Raw genomic sequence first — 21,112 nt, forward strand, 5'->3', positions numbered from 1 at the left:
ACCCATCATTCTGTATAATTGAAAAGAACTCATAAAAATGATTCAGACATTTAAAAAAGAATATGAGCAAGATTTTGACTTTCAAAGGACTGAATGAATACAAAGTAACCACAGGATTCTGTAAAAGCTTCCAACTGAAATTATGCATACCCTGTGTGTTGTAGAATAAGATGAACAGCTCCAAATAATACGGTTAAGATGTTGTTAAGCTTTTCATACTTTCTAATATCTTTTAAAAAATTCAGCTTAAACTTTCATCTGAATTAATCTCCAAAGAGAATATTTCCATACTTGTCTATTTCTATATGATCTCATTATCCCTTTGGAAGAAAATATGTTAAAATGTAAGTTGGTTTTTTGACAGTTTCCTGAATTGAGTAGGGGGGAAAAATCACTTAAAGTTATATAATGAGATTGGTGTGTGGAATTTCATCCAAGAAAATAGACCTCATACCACACATACTGAGATTTTGTAAAAGGTGGTGAGGTGGGCGGGGGGAGCCCTTGCAATTTAAAAGAAAATCCATCTGTTCATCTAAAAATCTTACCTTATTCACATTTGGTAAGTAGTCTAAAAATGTAAGACACCCCCACAAATGCAAAAGTATAATGATTCTTGGGGGCTAAAGGACCCCTCAGAACTTAATCCAGAGTCTCTGGTTATGCCCTCTCTACACTATGACATGACATAAAGGTGACCAGTCTACTCATTGCTCTCTTCTAGTGCCTTGTACTTTAACTTGTTGGGTCTCTGGACCATTCTGGCATGTGCTGTCTTCTCTGGATTGATCATGTACTCCTACTTCAAAGACTGCGATCCTTGGACTTCTGGTATTATCTCAGCACCAGACCAGGTATGGGTTTTCTTGGGTCTAGTGGGGAACAGCTGGAATGAATGAGGTTCTGGCCATGGTTAGTAAAGTGGGGTCTATTCTGCCTTGTCCTCTGGCCACTTCTCAAACCCCAAGGACTTGGCTTCTCTTCTCTGCTCTTGAGTGGTGTCATACACACCGGTTCCAGTAGAGGGAAGTGAGCATGTAAAAAGGGGACACATCTAAGGGGCCTAGTATTTGTTAGGTCCTGGTTTAATCTGAGCACTGAAAAAAAGGAAAAGCAAAACAAAACAAAACAAAGAAAACATGCCAATGTCACTTTGCCCCTGAAGACAAGGTCCAAAGACTTGAGATCAGTTAAAGCTGGGGAGAGAAGAAGATAAATTTGGATTTTTCTGTCTGTTGAACAAGATGACTCTTATTGCCATAATGTTGCTGATCATGTGTTCTCAACATAGCTTAGACATCATGCCAATATACTACATTAAATGTGTTTTAAAAATTTATTTTATAGATAATATACTCTGGAGGAACTCTCCTTCTCTTCCCCTGTATATTCAGTCATCCTGCTTGTCATACAGGGGCTGTTTTGCTACAAGCCTGGTACAGGGTGGAACCATAATATCTAGATACCATGAAGGCATGTTTTAAGTGTTTGATTTTTCAGATTTAACTGCTAACAATTAGAGTAAATAGACAAGAAAATGGCATACATTGAAAATATAAGAAAAATAAAGCTCCTACCTTCTTTTTCAGAAAAGCTACTGTTTTAGCCAGCTTTTGTGCTACTAAGACTAAAAGACCCCACCAGAACAACTGTGGAAGAGGAAAGGTTTATTTAGGGGCTCACAGTTTCAGAGGTCTCAGTCCATAAGTGACTGGCTGCATTTCTTGGGACTACAAGGTGAGGCAGGACATCATGGTGGAAGAGTATAGTGGAGGGAAGCAGCTTACATGGTGATCAGGAAGCAGAGAGAGAGGTCTCTACTTGCCAGATACAAATACATACCTAAAAGCCACGCCCCCAATTCCTACCTCCTCCAGCTGCATCCTACCACTTCAGTTACCACTCAGTTAATCCCTATCAGGGGATTAATTACTGATTGGGTTAAGACTCTCACAATCCAACCATTTCTCTTCTGAATCTTCTTGTATTGCCTCACCTGTAAGCTTTTGGGGGATACCTCACATCCAAACTGTAACAGCTACATTCCCACATTTCAGATATTGCTGAAAATTTCATTAATCCCCTCACTCTTCTCTTTCTCTCCCCCTAGCTGATGCCTTATTTTGTCATGGAGATATTTGACACAATGCCAGGACTTCCAGGACTTTTTGTGGCTTGTGCCTTTAGTGGAACTCTGAGGTTGGTATATTGACAACTCTATGACGGTGACGATGACAATGACTAAGACAATGATGATGAAATGACAAGGGGACAAGGGTAATGGTGGCAATAATCAACAGTATCTGCTGAGCACTTACTGTGTGTCCACTGTCATACTGAATGCTTTATTTGTATTTGCTTAATAGTTGTCACACAGCATCTGAGACTAAAACTTCACTCATATTATCATTGGTTTACTGATAAGGAAACAGGTTTAACAAGGTAGAAAACTCATCCATGGAGAGTTAGTAAACTGTACAGGCAGGATGTAAGCCTACCTTTGCCCCTAATCTACACCATTTTGTTTCTTATTTCAACCTTGTCTGATATTGTGTAGTTACCTTTCCATTATTATAATGAAATACCTGAGAAAATTAAATCACATAGAGAAAAGGTTTATCTTGGATCATAGTTTTGAGGTTCTAGCCTATGATCAAGTGTAGTCATAAGTTTGAAGCTTTGAGGAGACGGCAAAACATGGCAGAATAAAATCACTCACCTCATGAGTTTGGAAGCGGAGAAGAGAGGGATAGGAAGGGGCCAGGGTCCCATAATCATCTTAAGAGACCTTTTTTCCATAACCTAAGAACCTCCCAAAAGGCCTTAATTCTTAAAGATTCCATCACCTCCCAGAAGAACCACCTTGGGGACCAAGCCTCTAATACGTGGACTTTTAGCAGACAGTCATCATTCACACTGTAGCATTTTGTACCTGGTTCCCAAAGGTTCATGTCTAGCTTATGATGTAAAATTGCTTATTTCATCATAAAATATCCACAGTTTTGACTGTTCCAACCATGCTCAACAGTCCAAGTCTAAAGTTTCTCCTGAAGCTCAAAGTGAACTCAATTGTGAGCCCTGAAGAAATCAAAGTTATGGACATTTAATACACAGCAGTGGAAGAGGTTCAGGGTATTCACTTCCATTCCAAAAAGGAGGAGTATGATTACATGAATGGTAGGAATCTACACCGTGCACAACCATAAAAACGAAAAGATGTACCCCATTTGTGTACAATGAATCAAAACACAATCTGTAAAAATAAAAAAATTAATTAAAAATAAAATAAAAAGATGTAAAGCCAAGAGAGAAAAAAAAGAAAAAAGAAAGAAAAAAAGAAGAAAAAAGAAAAATAGAAGGGAATGGCACAAGGCAAGACCAAGAACCTAGCAGTAAAAATTAAGTCCTAAAGTTCTATGTCTGGTATCTGGAGTGTTTCATGGTGAAAGTGGGTTCCCAAGGCGTTGAGAAGTTTCTCTCTGTGTCCCTTGTGACTTTTCTGGTTGCACCTTTGTGGTCTTTCTCTTGGGCTAGCCATGCATGCCTCAGGTGGCTTTAGAATATAAAAAGAACAAATGCCTTTTCATTAAGGCATCTCTATATAATTTCACCTTATCCTCCAAACATCTTTTCCTTACTTTGCAAGACTCCTTTCCATACCTGTCTTTATCTGCCACTTCCTAAAGGGAATCTTGTGATGATCTGTTTAGGTCTCTGTAGAGAATGCTTTCGTGGCATCTTGTTAGTTTGCATCTGCATTCCCAGTTAAGAGTGTAAGATCCATGTTTTTCCTGTTCACTACTGTATACCTAGTACAAAGAATAAATATGCAGACACATTAATACATAAATTATGAATGAGTGGCAAACTGCTGATTCCTGAGTTAAGATAGTCACTACTTCCTGCTCCACTCCAACCCAAACATACACACACACAAACACACACACAATCAATCCCTCTGTTACTCCCTGCTAACTTACTATATGTTAAGGGGAATTAATGAGAGTCAGAACATAAAAGTCTAACTTTTTCCATGTAGTTTGTGGACTTATCTAAAAAGCATTATCACAGAAGAAATTTTGATGAATGAGAACAGGCTATGTATTTCCCTTGGAGATCCAGATCATGGGCATATTTTTACATCTTTTCCTAGAGCCCTGCTTTGCCTTCCTGCCCTGGGAGACAGGGCAGGTTGGTGACTTAGCCTTGTTTAGTTTTGACTATGTTCTTGCTTTTCTCTTCCTTTAGCACCGTGGCTGCCAGCATCAATGCCCTAGCAACAGTGACCTTTGAGGATTTTGTCAAGAGCTGTTTTCCCCATCTCTCCGACAAGCTGAGCACCTGGATCAGTAAAGGCTTATGTAGGTACAGCTAGTAGACCTTCTACTGCATATCATAGAATGTACATGTGGTGCATCTCAAAATCTTGCATGTGCTATTCAGGATACATTTATAGACACAAATGCGCACTGAGATTTATGAAGGATCTCTATAGATTCTTACACTTTCAAAGATGCCAGGAAGATTATAGGAAGTAACATTCACCTAGTTCACCTTACATCAACTTTATTTTCAGATATCTTATGCTCTAGACTTAGCATACCAACATCTCCTGGTTATGCTGTCATTGATCATATTAGTCCTCTACATAGGAAGATGTTCTGCTCATATGACCAATTACTCTAAAACAGCCAAATTCTTTTCTAAAGAATCATCCTTTAAAAGCAAATTTCCAGTAATCTTACCTCAAAGAATAATTGCTCCTTTTTCAACCATAAGATTGCATATTATGATTATAATCACTGGAGCACTTATCATAGTGTAGTTTTAAGCAGTTTACTTCTTTTTAAGTATAAAAAATTATATACTTCATTTATTCATTATAGAAAATGTAGGTAATTTGATAAAATGTATGTATTCAGAAATCAAATTTTATCTAATCAATTTTGTTCCTGGTTGATTTTCTCTAGCAAACTACAGTAAGTCTTTTCTTGTGCCATGTATTCTTAGAAAATAGGATAGTTGAATGATTTTATAATATTCTATCAAATGGCTTTTTAAATTTTATATTATTGTTACTTTTTCATTTTTTATCACACTGGATAAACACACACACATAAATCTTTGACTGCATCTTTATTTTTTCCCTTTGTACAAATTTCAAGAAGAAAATTACCAAGTTAAATAATACAAATTGGCTGATATTTCCTGATACATATTAAGACAGTTCCAATAGGGTCAAATCAATGAGTGGTATAACAGTAGTGCATGGTGACATATTTCTCTGTGCTTGATATTTGTATTTTTAAAAAATGCTCAAATTAATGGGCATGTAACATCACATTTTTGCTTTAATATAAAGTTTTTGATTTATAATACTTTAGGTATTCCCAGATGATAAGTAATCATTTATTTTTTTGTAAAATAACTTTACAAAAAATACTTTATACTTCCTGTTTATTTGTTGGTGGGCTATTAGGAATTTTATTGTTTATAAAGTTTATTTATATATAACAGAGATAATGCCTGTATTGCAGAATGTCTCAGCATTTTTAAACATATTATTGACATACAGAAATTCTAATTGTATATTTGATCAAATATATGGATCATTTCTTTTATTTCATTATTTCCTCATACTTACAAATTTCTTCCATTCAAAATTCATTCACATATTTTTTCTAGATTGCAAATATGTTTCTGTTTCACATTTAATATTCAATATATCTAAATTGTTTATGCTTTAAGATGAGGATTTCAGTTGTTTCTTATTACTTATACAGTCATGTTTTCAGCATTGTTTATTCAGTATTCCCATTGGATTTTATATTTTTATTAATAGTAATGCATAATATGAAGTTCTTTCACCTATAAACTTGTCTTATATTACATACTTAATTTTCTTAAATTGTTTCTCAATTGTAGGACAAATGATATCTTATTTCATTTATAGCTTTGTAGTCTTTTATCAAACATCTGGTAGAAAAATGTTACAACTTTCAGTTTAAAAACTAAAATTTTTTCTGTTGTTACTTTTTATATAAAAATTGTTTTGGCCATTCTTGTCTATTTATTTCTTTAGATTGACTTCAAAATTATTTATTGCTTGAACTGTAGCTGTAACTACCCACCCCCATTCCAGGGCATTGAATCAGACACAAAAATGCAGTAGTGGGGAGTTAAGCTTTACTTGGAGCAATAGCATTTTTTTTCAATTTTCTTACTTACATATTGATTATACTCATGTTTTCTCCTTCAACTCTGCCTCTTTCTCTCCTCCTCCTCCTACTCTTCCTCTTCTTCCGCCTCCTTCTTTTCCTTTCCTTGATATTATGAATGTGCTTTTACCATAACATCTCCAAAACCCATTCATTGTCAATGTAGAAAAGTGATAGTTTTTTTGTTGTTTTGTTTTGAAAGTACTTATGTGTTCACCTATCCAACTCCTGCTGATTCCCAAAATTTAAATTTGTTAATAGCAAGTATGGTTATTACTTACAAATATTAATTTCATATCAATTTTTTTCTAGTGAGGTAGGATCCTAGTATGTTATCCAGGTCAGACTTGGGCTCGAGGGCCTCCTGCCTCATTCTCCATCAGTAGCCGGGATTATAAGTGCATGCCACCAAGACTAGCTATGATGCCATCATTTAATTTTTTTTTAAATTTAGGTTACTTCTTTGCTATCTACTCCACTTTTTAAATGTTTTCCCTAACTTGTCCCTTAGAAAATCAAGTTTTTCTCAATGTTGCTTTGAATTTTCCAAAACCTAAATCTAATAACAATGATGAGATTTTAATTCTATTGTTTCGTTCTTTACCATTTATTATAAAAACAAAATTATACAGCCAAGTTGAAAAACCTTTCAGGGCACATATTCAATATGTACACATATGAATGATATCACTTAAATCCCCCATTAGCATTATCTTAAACTTGCTTTTTTACCTTCCATTGAGCTCTCTGTCCATCCATTAATTCATCATATTTTTATATTTTTAAAAGTAAATTATAGATATCAACACATTTTCCATCATTATTTTAGCATGTGTATTGTTAACTAGAATTCAGCACTTATTTCAAGATTTTATACTGTAATGAAATTCATCTATAATGAAATGGACAAATTAAGTATAGATTTTCTGAATGTTGAGAAATCCGTATACCTACATAACCCAACTTCTTATCAATATATAAATCATTACCATCACTGTGGAAAGTTCTCCCATGCCCAGATTTCTAGTCACTCTGTACTTCTGCTTTTTTCTAGAGGAAACTATTAATGTGATTTTTCTTTATTAAAGATTAATGTTGCATCTTCTAGAATGTCTGAAATCACATGGTACATGTTATTTCTCTGTAAGACTTCTTTCATGGCATTATGTTTTTGAGATTTATATTACACATGTTGTTTTGTGTATCAGTAATTGATTCCTTTTAATTGTTGAATATATTATGTGGTAATATAACAGGGATTGCCTCCAGGACATTCCATGGATATCAAAATCTGAGGGTACTCAATTTCCTCATTTAAAATGGTGTTATATTCACATATAATCTATTTACATCTTCTCATATTCTTTAAATTATCTTTAGATTACTTATATTACCTAATACAATGTAAATACTGATATAAATAGCTGTTATACTTTTTAGGGAATAATGACAATAATAAAAGTCTGTATGTGTTCAGTACAGACACATTTTTTTAAACATTTTCAGTCAGAGTTGGTTGAATCTGCCAATGTGACACCACAGATCCAGAGGACCTATGTGTATTGATTGATGTAGGCTATTTCAGTTTGAGGTTATTGTGAATAATCTTGTATAAATCCTTTTGTGAACAGTTTTCATTGCTTTTTGATAAATAGGTGGAAGTAGAATTTCTTGGTCAAATATCATGGTTTTTATTTTTCTTATAGTCCTGCTTTATCACACCTGTATCCACCTTCATCTAAACTTATTGGTGTTGCACCCCATCTTTAAATCTCATTTGTTTTCTCCTGACTGCCACATCTTTGCTTCACTGAAACTCTGTGTTCTTGCATCATATTGAGAGTGCCAGTTTTTAGAGGCTTTCTTGTTTCTGTTTCCTCAAGAGGATTATTTCCAGAAATTGTACTCTTTATTTGAGCTTTTGGATTAATATATTCATTCTCTTCTTTGGCCTTGATTTATCATGGATTCCATATTTCTCTTTACTTTTTACTTATGTTTGAAAAAACAGAGATGGATACTGACCATGAATTGCTAACTGGAAAGTTAAATATCTTGATTTTAACTCATTGAGTTAGAACAATAGCAAATTCATGGGCATTGTTCCAAGTTCAAGTCTCAATTTCTAGCAGATATCCAAGGCTATATTGGGTTGAGGTGGAGGTTTCTTATTTGCCTGTGCTCTGTTGTCCAGTCATTTGAGCTGTTGACTAGCAGCATTGGGAAAATCCACAGCACTTAATGCAACTGTTCTCCCTCCCACCTTCACTGCTTTGGGTGGTGGCATGCTCTCAGGTATCCATGGAACTCCCACAATTTTCCCTTAAACTTCGTGCTTGTGCAGGTTGCTATTGATTGCAGTTGGTGGTAGTGAAAAGATTTGATGGGAAGGGAAGCTGAATGGACTCCCTATCACCACAGAAAAGTAGAACCCCTGAATTTGAGGGATAGATGCCTAAAAATTCATTTGAACCCATGGCTGTTGGTCCAGGTGAAGGGTAGTCAGTAGGAGGGAGAGAAAATATCTTTTGCTCTTTTCTTCAGGCGGATGTAGCTCTCCTTTTTCTTAAAGCAATACAGAGTCAGCACAAACATCATTTTCTGCAGTCTAATCCATCAAGTTTAAAGACAGTGGGGCCATTTTAGAATTTTGACAAGTGCTTATTTATCAAACTTGGTTTGTGTTGTTATTGTGAATTTCCTTATTTTTCTTTGTCTTATTGGGAAGTTGGAGGACATAACATCAAAAGTTGTTAGCTGACTTCATTTCAAGAGTGAGAGTCTCATAATGAATACCTGATAAATTAGTAAACACCAAATCTGAAATAAAATAATAATAATGGAAAACACATAGTACTTTTGGAGTACCAGGCATTACTCTGAATAAATTAATTTGGAGTAAATTGTAGGATAAATTAAGTATTTATTTATTTATAGTTCATTCTTAGAATGTAGGCTTTCAGGGAACAGGGATCAAGTTTTGACTTTTAATACCGGCATCTATTAAGGTGTCCAAACTATGCTCAGAATTCAATGAAATTGAATTTATAGTAACATTGGGAAATGGACTGAATATTTCACAAAAAGGGGATATTCAAACAGAATGAACAAAGTGGTTTTCTGTACATTTCTCTATATCTCTGTCTCTATCTCCAACTCTGTCTATTTCTCCTTCTCTTATTTAGTTTTCAAGCTATTGTGGAAATTCAGCATAGTTTAAAGATAAAAATTTTTGAAAAAGGTATATAGTAAACAAATAATCTTTTAAAAGATAGTTTGAAAGAAAACATCAGCTTAAAAAGTGACTAAAATGTACATACTGACTCATTTAGTGACACCAGAGGAGCACAGTCCTTTGAAGCTCTCCATGTTGATGTGTAGACAAATAAGTCATTAGGTAATATAACAAAGGGCCCTGAGAATGGTGTGCATATAGCACCAGAGGGAAAAAGCAGGAAAGTTTTCCTGATTAGTAAAACTGTGAGGTACGATGCATGTTACTTAACCATCTAAAATCCAAAGAGGGCTACTGCTTCTTTTTTCAGATCATCTCTGGTGAGTGGTTTACCTGATATTAGTTTCCATTAATTTAGTCTGGATTTGCTGGGACCGTTTCCGCATTTTCACATTGTTTCTGCAGGACAATTTTTTTTTTTTCTAAATTCCTAGAAAGTATTTGAGGCTTGACTCCAATTTCTTCCACCTGACATGAGAAAGCGGGTGCTCAGAAGAAGGGCCACCTGAATTCCCCCCTGGGGCTTGTGATGTCCACATGTGGACAGCCCTCACTGCAATCCCTTGGGTTAGGGATGGAATTGGGCAGTTCTGGTCGGGGACTGAAGGCAGGAAATGATGGCGTAACTTCCTTTCTTTCAGGTCTCTTGTTTGGCATCATGTGCACCTCCATGGCTGTGGCTGCATCACTCCTGGGGGGTGTTGTACAGGTAATTAATGAGGGAAAAGACACATTTGATTTCATAGCATCATCCACCCAACTCTCTTTTCTAATATTTTACCTATTCCCCAATCTCCAACTACTGACACTCATACATACCAGGTCCCAATTAAATATACATGTAAGTTTTCAACCAAAATTATCTTCGAAAGCACAAACTACTACAATTAGGAATGGATAGTGACAAGCAACGCTGTGATAAAATTTTAAAAAGTTTATAGAATTATATCAATAAAAACCATAATAGGGAAAACAACAACTAACATTTATGTAATACCTGCTATGTACTAGATACAGCCTTAAATGTATTACCTGATTTAATGTTCATCACTCCCCTAGGAGGTAATGTAATTAATGTACTCATTTTCCAGATAAGGAAACAAAGAACTGTCCTAAACTCACATAATTAAAGAGTGGGGGAACTGGGGTACAACCAGCTTTATTATCCAAACCAACTTGCTTCTCATATGTTCAACTTCTAGTTCCATAAAAATGAGCATTATAAGAAAATGTAAGAATAATCTATTTCAAAACCTTCATTTCACAGATGATTATGGAAAAGAGTGAGAATATCTCCTAGTCAGTGGCTTATGATCATAGTTAGGTTTATGATCCATATCTCCTGAACCCTACCCATCCCTACTCCCTGAATTGTCCAGCTCACAAAGCAGCATAAAATAAGCAAAAATTCAGATTCTAATTCAATTCTCTTGGTCAATTTTCTTGTGTCTTTGTGTAATCTGATCATCCTTTAAATTTTCTTGGCATGACTTGTGTTTTTATTTTCTTTTTTTCTTTTTGTACAGGGGATTGATTGAACCCAGGGGACTTTAGCTACATCCCCAGCCTTTTTTAAAAACTTTTCATTTTGAGGGGGTCTCCAAGTTGTTTAGGGACTTGCTACATTTCTGAAGCTGGCTTTGAACTTGCAATCCTCCTGTCTCAGTCTCCTGAGTCACTAGAATTACAGGTGTGCACCACTGCATATATCTATGACACAGATTTTTGATAAATGTTGCTTAAATGAAGAACGAATAACAGTGAATGAATAGTAACCACCTGATAGTGAACAATGGTAAGATTGAGTGGATATTAATAGTTATTCATAGAATTCATATTTATAAAATGCCTTCTAATTTACAAATCAGTTCATCGTACTTATTCAAAAGACTACTTACATAGCTTCAATTATTTCCATTTTAATATTCAGGGAATAAATCTGATATACTTAAGTGACTTAAATTTACTTGTTTACATAAGATAATTTGTGGAACCCAAATTCAGTGTCCTATCTGATAAGCTGTGAATTTACCATTTTTTCACAGATGCTTGATTATAATCTCTTTATACAGCTTGAAGCACACTGGTATCTCCCTGTCCACAAAGAGAAATTGGCAACTAAGTGAAGTTTGTCTTTAGTGACCTCATGTGCATTTTTTAAGGTTTATTTTCACAATTCACACAACCTCTATTTCTAAGTTGCCTGTGAAGCCTGAAGTCCTATTGTTTTCTTCTTTTTATAACATTTATTACTTATTCCTTAATAAGTGTCAGCTTGCCTAATTTGATGATAATTTGAATTGCTAAATTGTTTTCTCTCAAAAATATTTGCATTGAGGAATGAGGGTCTCCAGAGAAGGCCAGGGCTCCTACAGATACTGAAGAGTAGGGTGTGTGTTGAAGGCTGCACTCACCTGCTTGTCCTACTTTAGATGAGTGCTGAGCCCACTTTCCTGGTTGATTGAACTGTGTACCACACAGTTCATGCAGTGTACAAGATGCTGGCAGGCAGGAAATGAAAACTCTGATCTTCTGCTTCCTTGAGAGGTATTTGTCTCTAAGATGGTCCATTCATTTCTCTGAACACATCTGATTTTGTTGGATATAGAAAAACAATTGAAATTTTCTCATGTTTTCATTGGTTCTTTTTAGTTATACATGACAACAGGATTCATTTTGACATACTTATGAAAGCATGGAATATAATTTGTTCTAGTTCAGTCCCCAGTATTTCCCCCTTCCCTCTCCTCCTCCCTCCCCTGTTCCCTTTCCTCTGCTCTAGAGATCTTTCTGCTATTTACTTATTTTTTTAACTTAGTGTCTTGTGAATATAAATGATGTTGAGATTCATACTGATGTATTCATATACGTACTCAGGAAAGTTACATCAGTCACTGCTCAAAAGAAGAAATACAAATGGTCAACAAGTATATGAAATTGACCTATTTAATTTTCTAAATGACTTTGCTATATTTGACTTAATGAAATATTGTTCATATTCTGATGTCCCATATGGAAAACCCAAATCTCACAGGTGTGAAAGATAGAACCGGGTTTAATTTCATGTTCACAAAACCACCACATAAATATGACATGTTCTTGTAGGTGGTGCAAGGATGAGAGACAGCTTTGAGCTCCTTAGACAAAGGCAGGCCAGTTCAGTATCTTGCTGTCATTTTTGATTTGGTTCACTTCAGGGTTTTGGTTTGCTTGTTCAGTACTGCTGGTGTAGATTTAGTTCGGGATTTTACAGAGGGTGTGCTGAAGAACATCATCCTGTGAAATGTGTGACATGTTCCAAGAAAGAAAATTTCTATATTCAAAGACTCAGGAACATGTTGCATACTGCATTGTCCTCTCAGATCCACAGTACACATTAGTACACTGAAAACTCTGGGAAATCCAACAGTAAGGAAACTTGTTTCACTTGAAAACAAGTTTGACCACAGAACCGTAATAGAGTGGGGGAGAGATTATTATCAGGTAATGGCAATAAAATCTCCCTTTCACTAGGAAATTGCAGTGCTTCCTTTGTGAAAGGTCATTCTACCCAACATGCAGCTGTCCTAAGCACTGTCAGGTAAGGGCTGTAGTGAGTTCAAGACACATTTTTAATCTCACTTGAAAGTACTTTCTAGATTTCAAAATGTTACAACAAAGGACATGCACTCACATCCTGGGCCCCTTATCTTTTGATCCCTGGTACTAGGAAATTATTCTAAACTTTATCTTGGATTCTACCTTGATATCTCTTTAAAACAAGAAAAGAATAGGAAAAAATAAAGCTGTAGTATGCAGGTACTATGATCTGCCCTTGACACATGAGGAATCTAAGGCATAGCAAAGTTTAATAATGTGCATAAGTTCCTTAGTCAACCCTGACCACAAAACACATTCCCTTGGTCATTGCTGTTAACTTGTAGGAGTAGCTCAGATTGGATTTAGGCATCGAGGAGAAAGCTGAGTTTGATGATATTTAAATCTTCCTCCATTTAAACATGTTTAATAACAAAAAGAAAAGTTTAAAGTAGTTTGCTTTGTCCAACACAGAAATACATATGTATAGTATATTTCAACAGACACACACACATACACACAAACATTTAAATCCAGAAACTCTAGGATTTTCTTTCCCCCAAGTAGTGACTTTGTAAGAGCTGGTTGATTTTTATTTTATGAGGAAAGAGAAATATATTTATTGTTTCATTGATCTTCTATATAATAGCCAGTAAATTAGCTTCCAAATTTAGCAACCACAGCAACTATGAATTAGTGCTATTGATCAACAGAGGAAACATCAAGAATATTCAATTGAAAATAATGGGAAAAAGGAAGCCTTTCATCTTACATGTCTTCATCATGTTGGAGACATATCTGAGTTACTGACTTTGTTAAAAAGTAACCTGGGCAAGCAATACTAACAATGCATTGCAGTTCACCTTTTTGGACAAAGACAAAGAACTTACATGAAAATTGAAGGGGTCTGGAAGGTCTCTTGCCCCTGAATATTTTTATAAATAAAGAAGAAAACTGAAGTCGAATGAATGTGAGCTAATAACAGAAACTTCAACAAATCCTAGTGATGTGTTGCAGAGCAATAATTACAATCCAAATATTCTAACTATAGAGGAAGTTTCTTTCAAAGAACTGCTTTAACTTTAAACAAAAGAAATAGGACATAGTGATCTGTACTCTTGATATTCTTTTTTAAGACTAATTTTAGGAAAGAAAATATGGAATTTGGTGCCCCAGTTTTTTTCATCTACAAAATTTAGTGTTACCTTCTATGCTGAGGGACTGTGAGGATTAAATGAGGTCTTTTGTCCTAGGTGCCCAACTAGTTCTTTACCATATTTCACATAGGTGGCCCCTGACAAACAGGATATTTACATAAGATCTTAGAACATCCTAATCTCTGTTGTCTGTAGGTGCCTTGATGAAACTGGATGGGACTTCGCTGATGGTAGTTTGTGGGAGTGCATGCACACGTGTGTATTTATGTGTTTCTTCATTTGCATAGGCTCACTCACATTCACATCAGTGCATATGTATTTTCTTACTCTTGGAAGACCATGGAATGAAGCTTTATGTTTACAGAAAATTAGTTTAAGGGAAATACCTGGCCAATTCACTGAAGTCTACAACTTAGAGGTTGAGAGATATGGAGATACACAATTCTCTCAATTTCCAAAAGTGATGGAGAGAGAAGAAATGGGATACGAAGTGTCTGATGGCCTCACCACATGTCTGAACTTTATGCTTCAATATCCTAGAGGTGTAATGGGTGGGATGGCAGTAGTTGGGTAACAGACCAGAAAATTAAAAGAAAGAAAGAATTGTTCTAACTAAATAAAACCGTTGATCAACTAAGATGTAAAACCTAAGTTGTAGTTATATTTATTTAGTACATTATTTTTATTTTTCCACATTTTTATTGGTGCATTAAAGTTTTACATAATGATGGGGTTTATTGTTACATATTCATACATGAACATGAAATAAGGAAGTATGTTATTTTTAAAAAACAAAATTTTTTAGGATGCTGGTAACTGAACCAAGGCTCTTGTGTATGTTAGGCAAGCACTAAAATATATCTGTAGCCAAAATAATAAAAAAACAAAGACAAATAACTTTTGATAGGATAAAATATTAAAAATGTATGAATTCCAACTTCAGTGAAAACTTCCTTAACCAAATCCAAGTACCTGTATTTTTACTTTACAAACACACATGTGCACATATACTCACATATATATTCAAGCATGTGTGTGTGTGTGTGTGTGTGTGTGTGTGTGTGCATGTGTATGTAATTTTCCTTCTCTCTCTCTCTCTCTCTCTCCCTCTCTCTCTCTCTCTCTCTCTCATAACACAATGCTGGATCCAGATTTGACCTAAGGAAATCACATAATTAATAAATGGCATAGTCAGGACTTGAATCTAATCATATCAGGTCCAGAGAAAGATGGTGCCAGTAAGCCACAGACGGAGTGGAGTTGTAGGGCTCATCTGGTCTGCTTTGTCCCACAGGCTTCCCTCAGCATCCATGGCATGTGTGGAGGACCAATGTTGGGTTTATTCATGCTGGGACTCGTGTTCCCTTTTGTGAACTGGAAGGTAAGCATCCTACATCCCTCTTCTTGGATAAGGCCCTAGATATATTCCCTCACCTCTCTTTCCTCTAACCCCTGCTTGGAAAATCTAGTCATCTTCACTAGGAAAAGAATTCACACTAAGAATCAAACAGAATCCAAATCCTCCTATATCTGATTTCAGTAAAGCCCTTCAGATATAAAAAGCAAAGGAAAGAGGTGATCATGAACTAAATACTATATGTCATGACATCAAAGCTAACTCTTTAAGGTTTAGATTAAGACTTCTCTCAATTAAGGGACCACAAAATGAACTTTAAAAAAGACACTGTATTTAAAATAGTTTCATTAAAATAGAATTTTGAGAATTAAATTTAAGTAAAACTACATGTAGTTTCATTTGGTCTATAGTCATCTAAAATTATAACTAGTTTTATTTACTTGATTAACTAATCTATGTGAAAGAGATGGGACAAACCTGGGATATTATGATAACTGAGTCATTTTCATTTGGCTGTATGGGTAAGTTAGGAGTATGACTTCAAGAAAATGTTGCTCCAATGACTGTGCAGTCTTAATGAAAATTAACATTTGTTTGGAAAAGTAATATAACATTATAAAAATATTTGAAATATGATGATTTTATCAATCTAGAAAATTGCCATTCACTTTTTGTCATTCATATACTTACACATATGCATTTATTTTTAGAAAGTTTTCAAACTCCAGGTAACCTGATTCTATGTTTATTTATGTGCATGCCCTAAGGTATTCCATAAATACCAAGTCAGCTGATTTGGAATCTATGGCTATATGGCCCTTTTTGAACTCTTTTTAGAGAAATTATGTGGGGTTGGGTAAAGAAAGTGAATAGATGGATAGTAAATATGAAGGCATTTGCACATTTTGCCAGCAGTGTTATTAGGAAAACTCTATATTGGTAACTTTTATGATATTGGTGTTTACAAGGATATTTATGTTCTTGAGAGATAATGTGAGGGAAAACTATTGCCTAGCCACAAAAATCTCTGCAGTAGCTGTACAAGATCTTAATGCATTGTGTATTTAACTTGTTATCTATGTTAGTAAATTATGGTCCTTTTATTTAGTCAGGGAAACCACCTTAGTATAGACAGAGATTAGCAAATATTTAAATCTGTGTCACCTTATGCCTTGTCATTGGTAGTACTATTAAATACACTTACTTGCTAGTACTTAGACTCAAACAAAAATGTCCAAATCTTGGGAGTCAGTGAACTCACTTGGGATGACAGACATGAGTAAAAATTTTTGTACAATAGCTATTGATGAAAAAATGACTGCATTGTATCCATTGTGTGAAGTTTTCCTTAACCTCTGAAACTTATTTTTGGCAAGGAATTAAGGTTTTATATCTTTTTGAATGAGGAGGAAAAAACAAAAGGGAGAGAAATAACTTTTGTTAGAAATCTAAATATAATGATCTCTATGAAATTCTCCTGTGTCTTCATTTAAGGAACAAGTTATTCTTAAATTAAACTGTATTGGGAGAGTTGACCTGAAGGTAATTTGGGCTGTGTTTCAGCCTGTGTGACTAAGATTTGAGGTACCAGAATCTCTTTGGCACAGTACTCCTCATCTCATGATTCTTTCAATAGACAGTGTTGTCCAATTTCTCATTAACTTTCTTTTCTTCATCAAGGGTGCACTAGGAGGCCTCGTTATTGGAATCACTTTGTCATTTTGGGTAGCCATTGGGGCCTTTGTTTACCCTGCACCAGACTCTAAGACATGGCCTTTGCCGCTATCAACAGAGCAGTGTCCAAATGTGACCACAGCAGCACCACCAAAGCTATCCAGCAGGTATGTTGGCTTTAAATATGGCAGACACTATGTCTCAGAGATCAGGATGCCAGGTTAGAGATAAGTCCATTCCTCAGGGTTAAGGCTGAGGAAATATATCTTGCTCTCTAAAGAGAATTTCAGTGCCCAACAATGGAGAGCATTATGTAGGGCTGCTGCTTTCTTCAGACACCTGTTTCTCTGTACTCATGTGTACAAGAGCGAATCAGGAAGAGGAATAAATTAAAGATATGAGCGCAAAACAGAAAAAACATAGAAGTTTGAAAAATAGATAGGTGGGTCTGAGGACCTTAGTGTCCTTAAAAGAATAAAGATTCTGAGTAGAAGAGATTTGAGAACAATGAGGAAAATGATTATGGAAATTCTGGGTTGGGACACTGTTGGAAATCTATATCTTCTAAATGAAGCTATGTGAACACATAGGGGCTAACAAAAGATTTTCATTTCTATTTCTGGATAGGTTAAGAGATCAAAAATACCAAAATACAGGAGACAGTATGATGTAGGGAAAATATCACCAGTTCTCAAATAAGAAATACCTGGATTTGGATTTTGGTTTTACTATTTATCTACTTTGTATCATTGCACAAATGAGGAACTGATCACTTTTGGCTTTCTGGAAGCCCTTGATTTAAAATGAGGCTATTAACATGTTTTTACTGGGTTTTTGAGAGGATAAAAAGAGAAAATATATGTACATTTATATATATATATGTGTGTGTGTGTACATATATATTAGTGTACATATAGTCATGTATGTATTCATATATATATAAATATATATATACACACACAAACAAGCACATTAGTATACCACTGTATCTTACTATATTAATGTGCATTCTCATATTCTAACTGAATATATGGGCAAGTCTAGGAATATAGACTTTGTGGTCCTCAGATTTGAATGGCTCTTTTCTGATTCTCACCAATACTTACCTTTATGACTCATTTTCCCTGGACTCAGCATTCTAAAAATTGTCAGATAATTTTGCAAATTACATTTACGGTTATCTCTCTAAGCCTGGCATGGCTTTTCCTTTCCAGTGCCCTTGTCAGTCTTGAGGCTACTTTTAGCATTTAAAAAAATTCAGGATAGTGAAATTATTCTATTTGTCCTAATGGTTGCCCACATTTCTCTATCTTCTCTTCTAATCCACTCTATCCAAAATGTTCACTAGATGTATTTTCCTGAAGCACTTTTCTGAGTGCATGATTGCCAGACTGGGATCACTTGAATATTCTATGCGCCTACATAGAAAAAAGGACAAACTTGTTATTCTGGAACGAAATGCCTTTCAGAATGCAGATGTTTCCTGTGGGTCCTGTTATTTCCCACCCTTCTCCTTCTTCTACTCTAGATCCCACTCTTTCCTACTTTTTAAGTCTTTAATCAAGGTATTCATTTTAAAGAAATGCCTTTTAACATTTATTTCTACTTAGAATTCACTCCTCTTTCAAGATCCAGATTAAACATTCCCATGTTCCCATAAACATGTAATATATAAAATAAATATAAGTATTATATATGTGTATGTATATATATGTATATATATATATAGAGAGAGAGAGAGAGAGAGAGATGCAGATTTCAAAAAATCTCAAAATTTGAGAAGACCTTGCCTAAACAAATTATCCTTCCATTCTTAAAATTTTTCTGCAACCCTGACATCTTGAAGCCCATGCTTAAAACAACGTCCCAAAGCATTCAAGGTATTGTCTGGATCCTCCCTGTGCTACTAGTCATACCTTATTACTGTTTCTTCTTGTACTGCTTTCTCTTCTCTCCTCCTTCTTCTCTACCTATTTTTGTTGTTGTTGTTCTATGTTTCTATTACATAATAAACTCCTTGAGGTCATATCATATATCTCATTCTTTTTATAAGGGAAAACAGCAGGGAGGAAACAACAAATAAATTTATTCCACTCTTTTAACACTGAAATCAGGGTTCATATTTATCCTCACCTTAGAGCCTATTTTTGTAAGCAGCAAGGACTTCTCATTACCTGGGATGCCATCCTGCAATGATGACTCTGAATCCAAGGGAAGACGTCCTTAGGTGTAGCAGGTATAGAAAAGAAAATTTCTAGCATAGTTCCATTTATCTTCCCACATGATATTAAGTAAGAGGGTATCTTCTGAAATGGAGGTGGGTCTTCTTCTGATATTTATTTTAAATTTTTTTTTAAAGCAGTGGTATTCATGAGGCTGCTTGTTCTGAGTGAATGTAAGCAACTGGCTATGTGTTGCATTTTCCAACACCGACCAATTGTAAATGCATAGTTTTTCCTGAGAAGTAAAATTAAGCTGTCTTTGGATCATTGCTTCATAGGATAAGGTGGCATTGTAACAAATCTATTACTTCACTGAGAAAGGAAATAGACCCTAATTGCTTCCATGGGAAACCTGCACCTGGACTCCATTTTCATCACTACCAATTCAAACTTGCCAGGAGTTGAATATTCATCTCTGCCTCACTTTTCTGCAAAAGACATGCAGTGAACTCTCATAATCTAGTATGTTAGCTTGTAATACTATGTAGTAAGTGGAGAACTGCTCTGTGCTTTCCTGGATGGTGAAGTAGTAGAGCTCAGTATGGAACATTAAGAAGGTGGTCTTTGCTATATAGCATATGGACACTCCTTTATAATGCTTCTGTCTTTCTTCTGAGATTCAGTTAGAGTCCTTCCTTTCCATAAATTTTATGGTTGAATAATATCAAACTTTTTATATTTAGCACTCCACCATGCTATTTCTTTCCTCTGGCCTGTGTTTATTATCCTTCTTTTTTTAGAATACAAATCCTGTCCTTGACTACTCTTCTTTTCTGATTAGTAAACACTCTTTAAAAGTAAACTGAAGTATAGTCCCGCACATCAGTTTAGGTTGGTCCTCTTTCCAAAAGCTCCCACAATCCTTTGTTCTTGTTCCACCATGCATTTCTAAGTCAATTTTGTGATTGTTAGTTCATATATGGAGACCATTAATGGCGTGACTCCATTCCAGGCATTAAATCTGAGCTTAACACACATCTGAAAAATAAATAATACAAAAGGAATGGAAGCCACAGTCCTCAATGAAATACTTATAATTCAGTCTACACATTACAATATTTGCACTTTAAGGATGATTTGGATCTGGTGGAATATGAAGCACAGGTTGTGTATCATTAACTCATCTTTAAAAAAATAACCAAATGGCAAAATGTTAAGTTCTGGGGTTTTAAGCAATGCTAGGCCCTAAAATGAGCCTATACATTCCACTAAGTCATTCACTTCAGAACGAATGAAACTGGTGACACATACTGTACTGTTTTTCGCCACAGGCCTGACATTGCTGATTCCTGGTACTCGCTCTCCTACCTTTACTTCAGTGCTGTGGGCTGCCTAGGATGCATTGCTGCTGGAGTAATCATCAGCTTCATAACAGGTTGGTTACTTGGACTCTTTTCTTTGGGACTAAAGAAGATCAAGCTCCTTCCTGCATTTGTGTACTATGTAGCTGTCTTACTGGTAGTTTTTCCCATCACTACGTTACTATCTCATGAAATCAAACTTGGCTAATTTGCTAGAAAAGAAGGGCAGAGTCTACTGTTGCCTTTGGAAGCTGCTCTTCTAGGGTCAGTGAGCAGCTTTACTGTAAGCCATCTTTGGTTCTAGTATTTACCACTGTACTTTGAACCATAGTCTCTCTGATGATTCAATATCATTTTAATGCCAAAGTTCAT

The 21,112-nt window shown here is 35.3% G+C and overlaps 1 protein-coding gene across 1 annotated transcript in view; it reads left to right on the forward strand.

The window, feature by feature from the left end:
• Window positions 1-21,112, forward strand: part of SLC5A12 (solute carrier family 5 member 12) — a 55,533-nt gene that overhangs the window by 26,963 nt on the left and 7,458 nt on the right. The window contains exons 7-13 of the mRNA XM_079101853.1: window positions 725-854; window positions 2,111-2,199; window positions 4,249-4,361; window positions 10,095-10,162; window positions 15,481-15,567; window positions 17,224-17,384; window positions 20,711-20,814. Coding sequence (XP_078957979.1) covers window positions 725-854; window positions 2,111-2,199; window positions 4,249-4,361; window positions 10,095-10,162; window positions 15,481-15,567; window positions 17,224-17,384; window positions 20,711-20,814 — 752 coding nt within the window. The remainder of the gene's footprint in view (window positions 1-724; window positions 855-2,110; window positions 2,200-4,248; window positions 4,362-10,094; window positions 10,163-15,480; window positions 15,568-17,223; window positions 17,385-20,710; window positions 20,815-21,112) is intronic.

Source organism: Sciurus vulgaris (genome assembly GCF_902686455.1).
Source record: "Sciurus vulgaris genome assembly, chromosome: 11".
NCBI classification, from domain to species: Eukaryota; Metazoa; Chordata; class Mammalia; order Rodentia; family Sciuridae; genus Sciurus; species Sciurus vulgaris.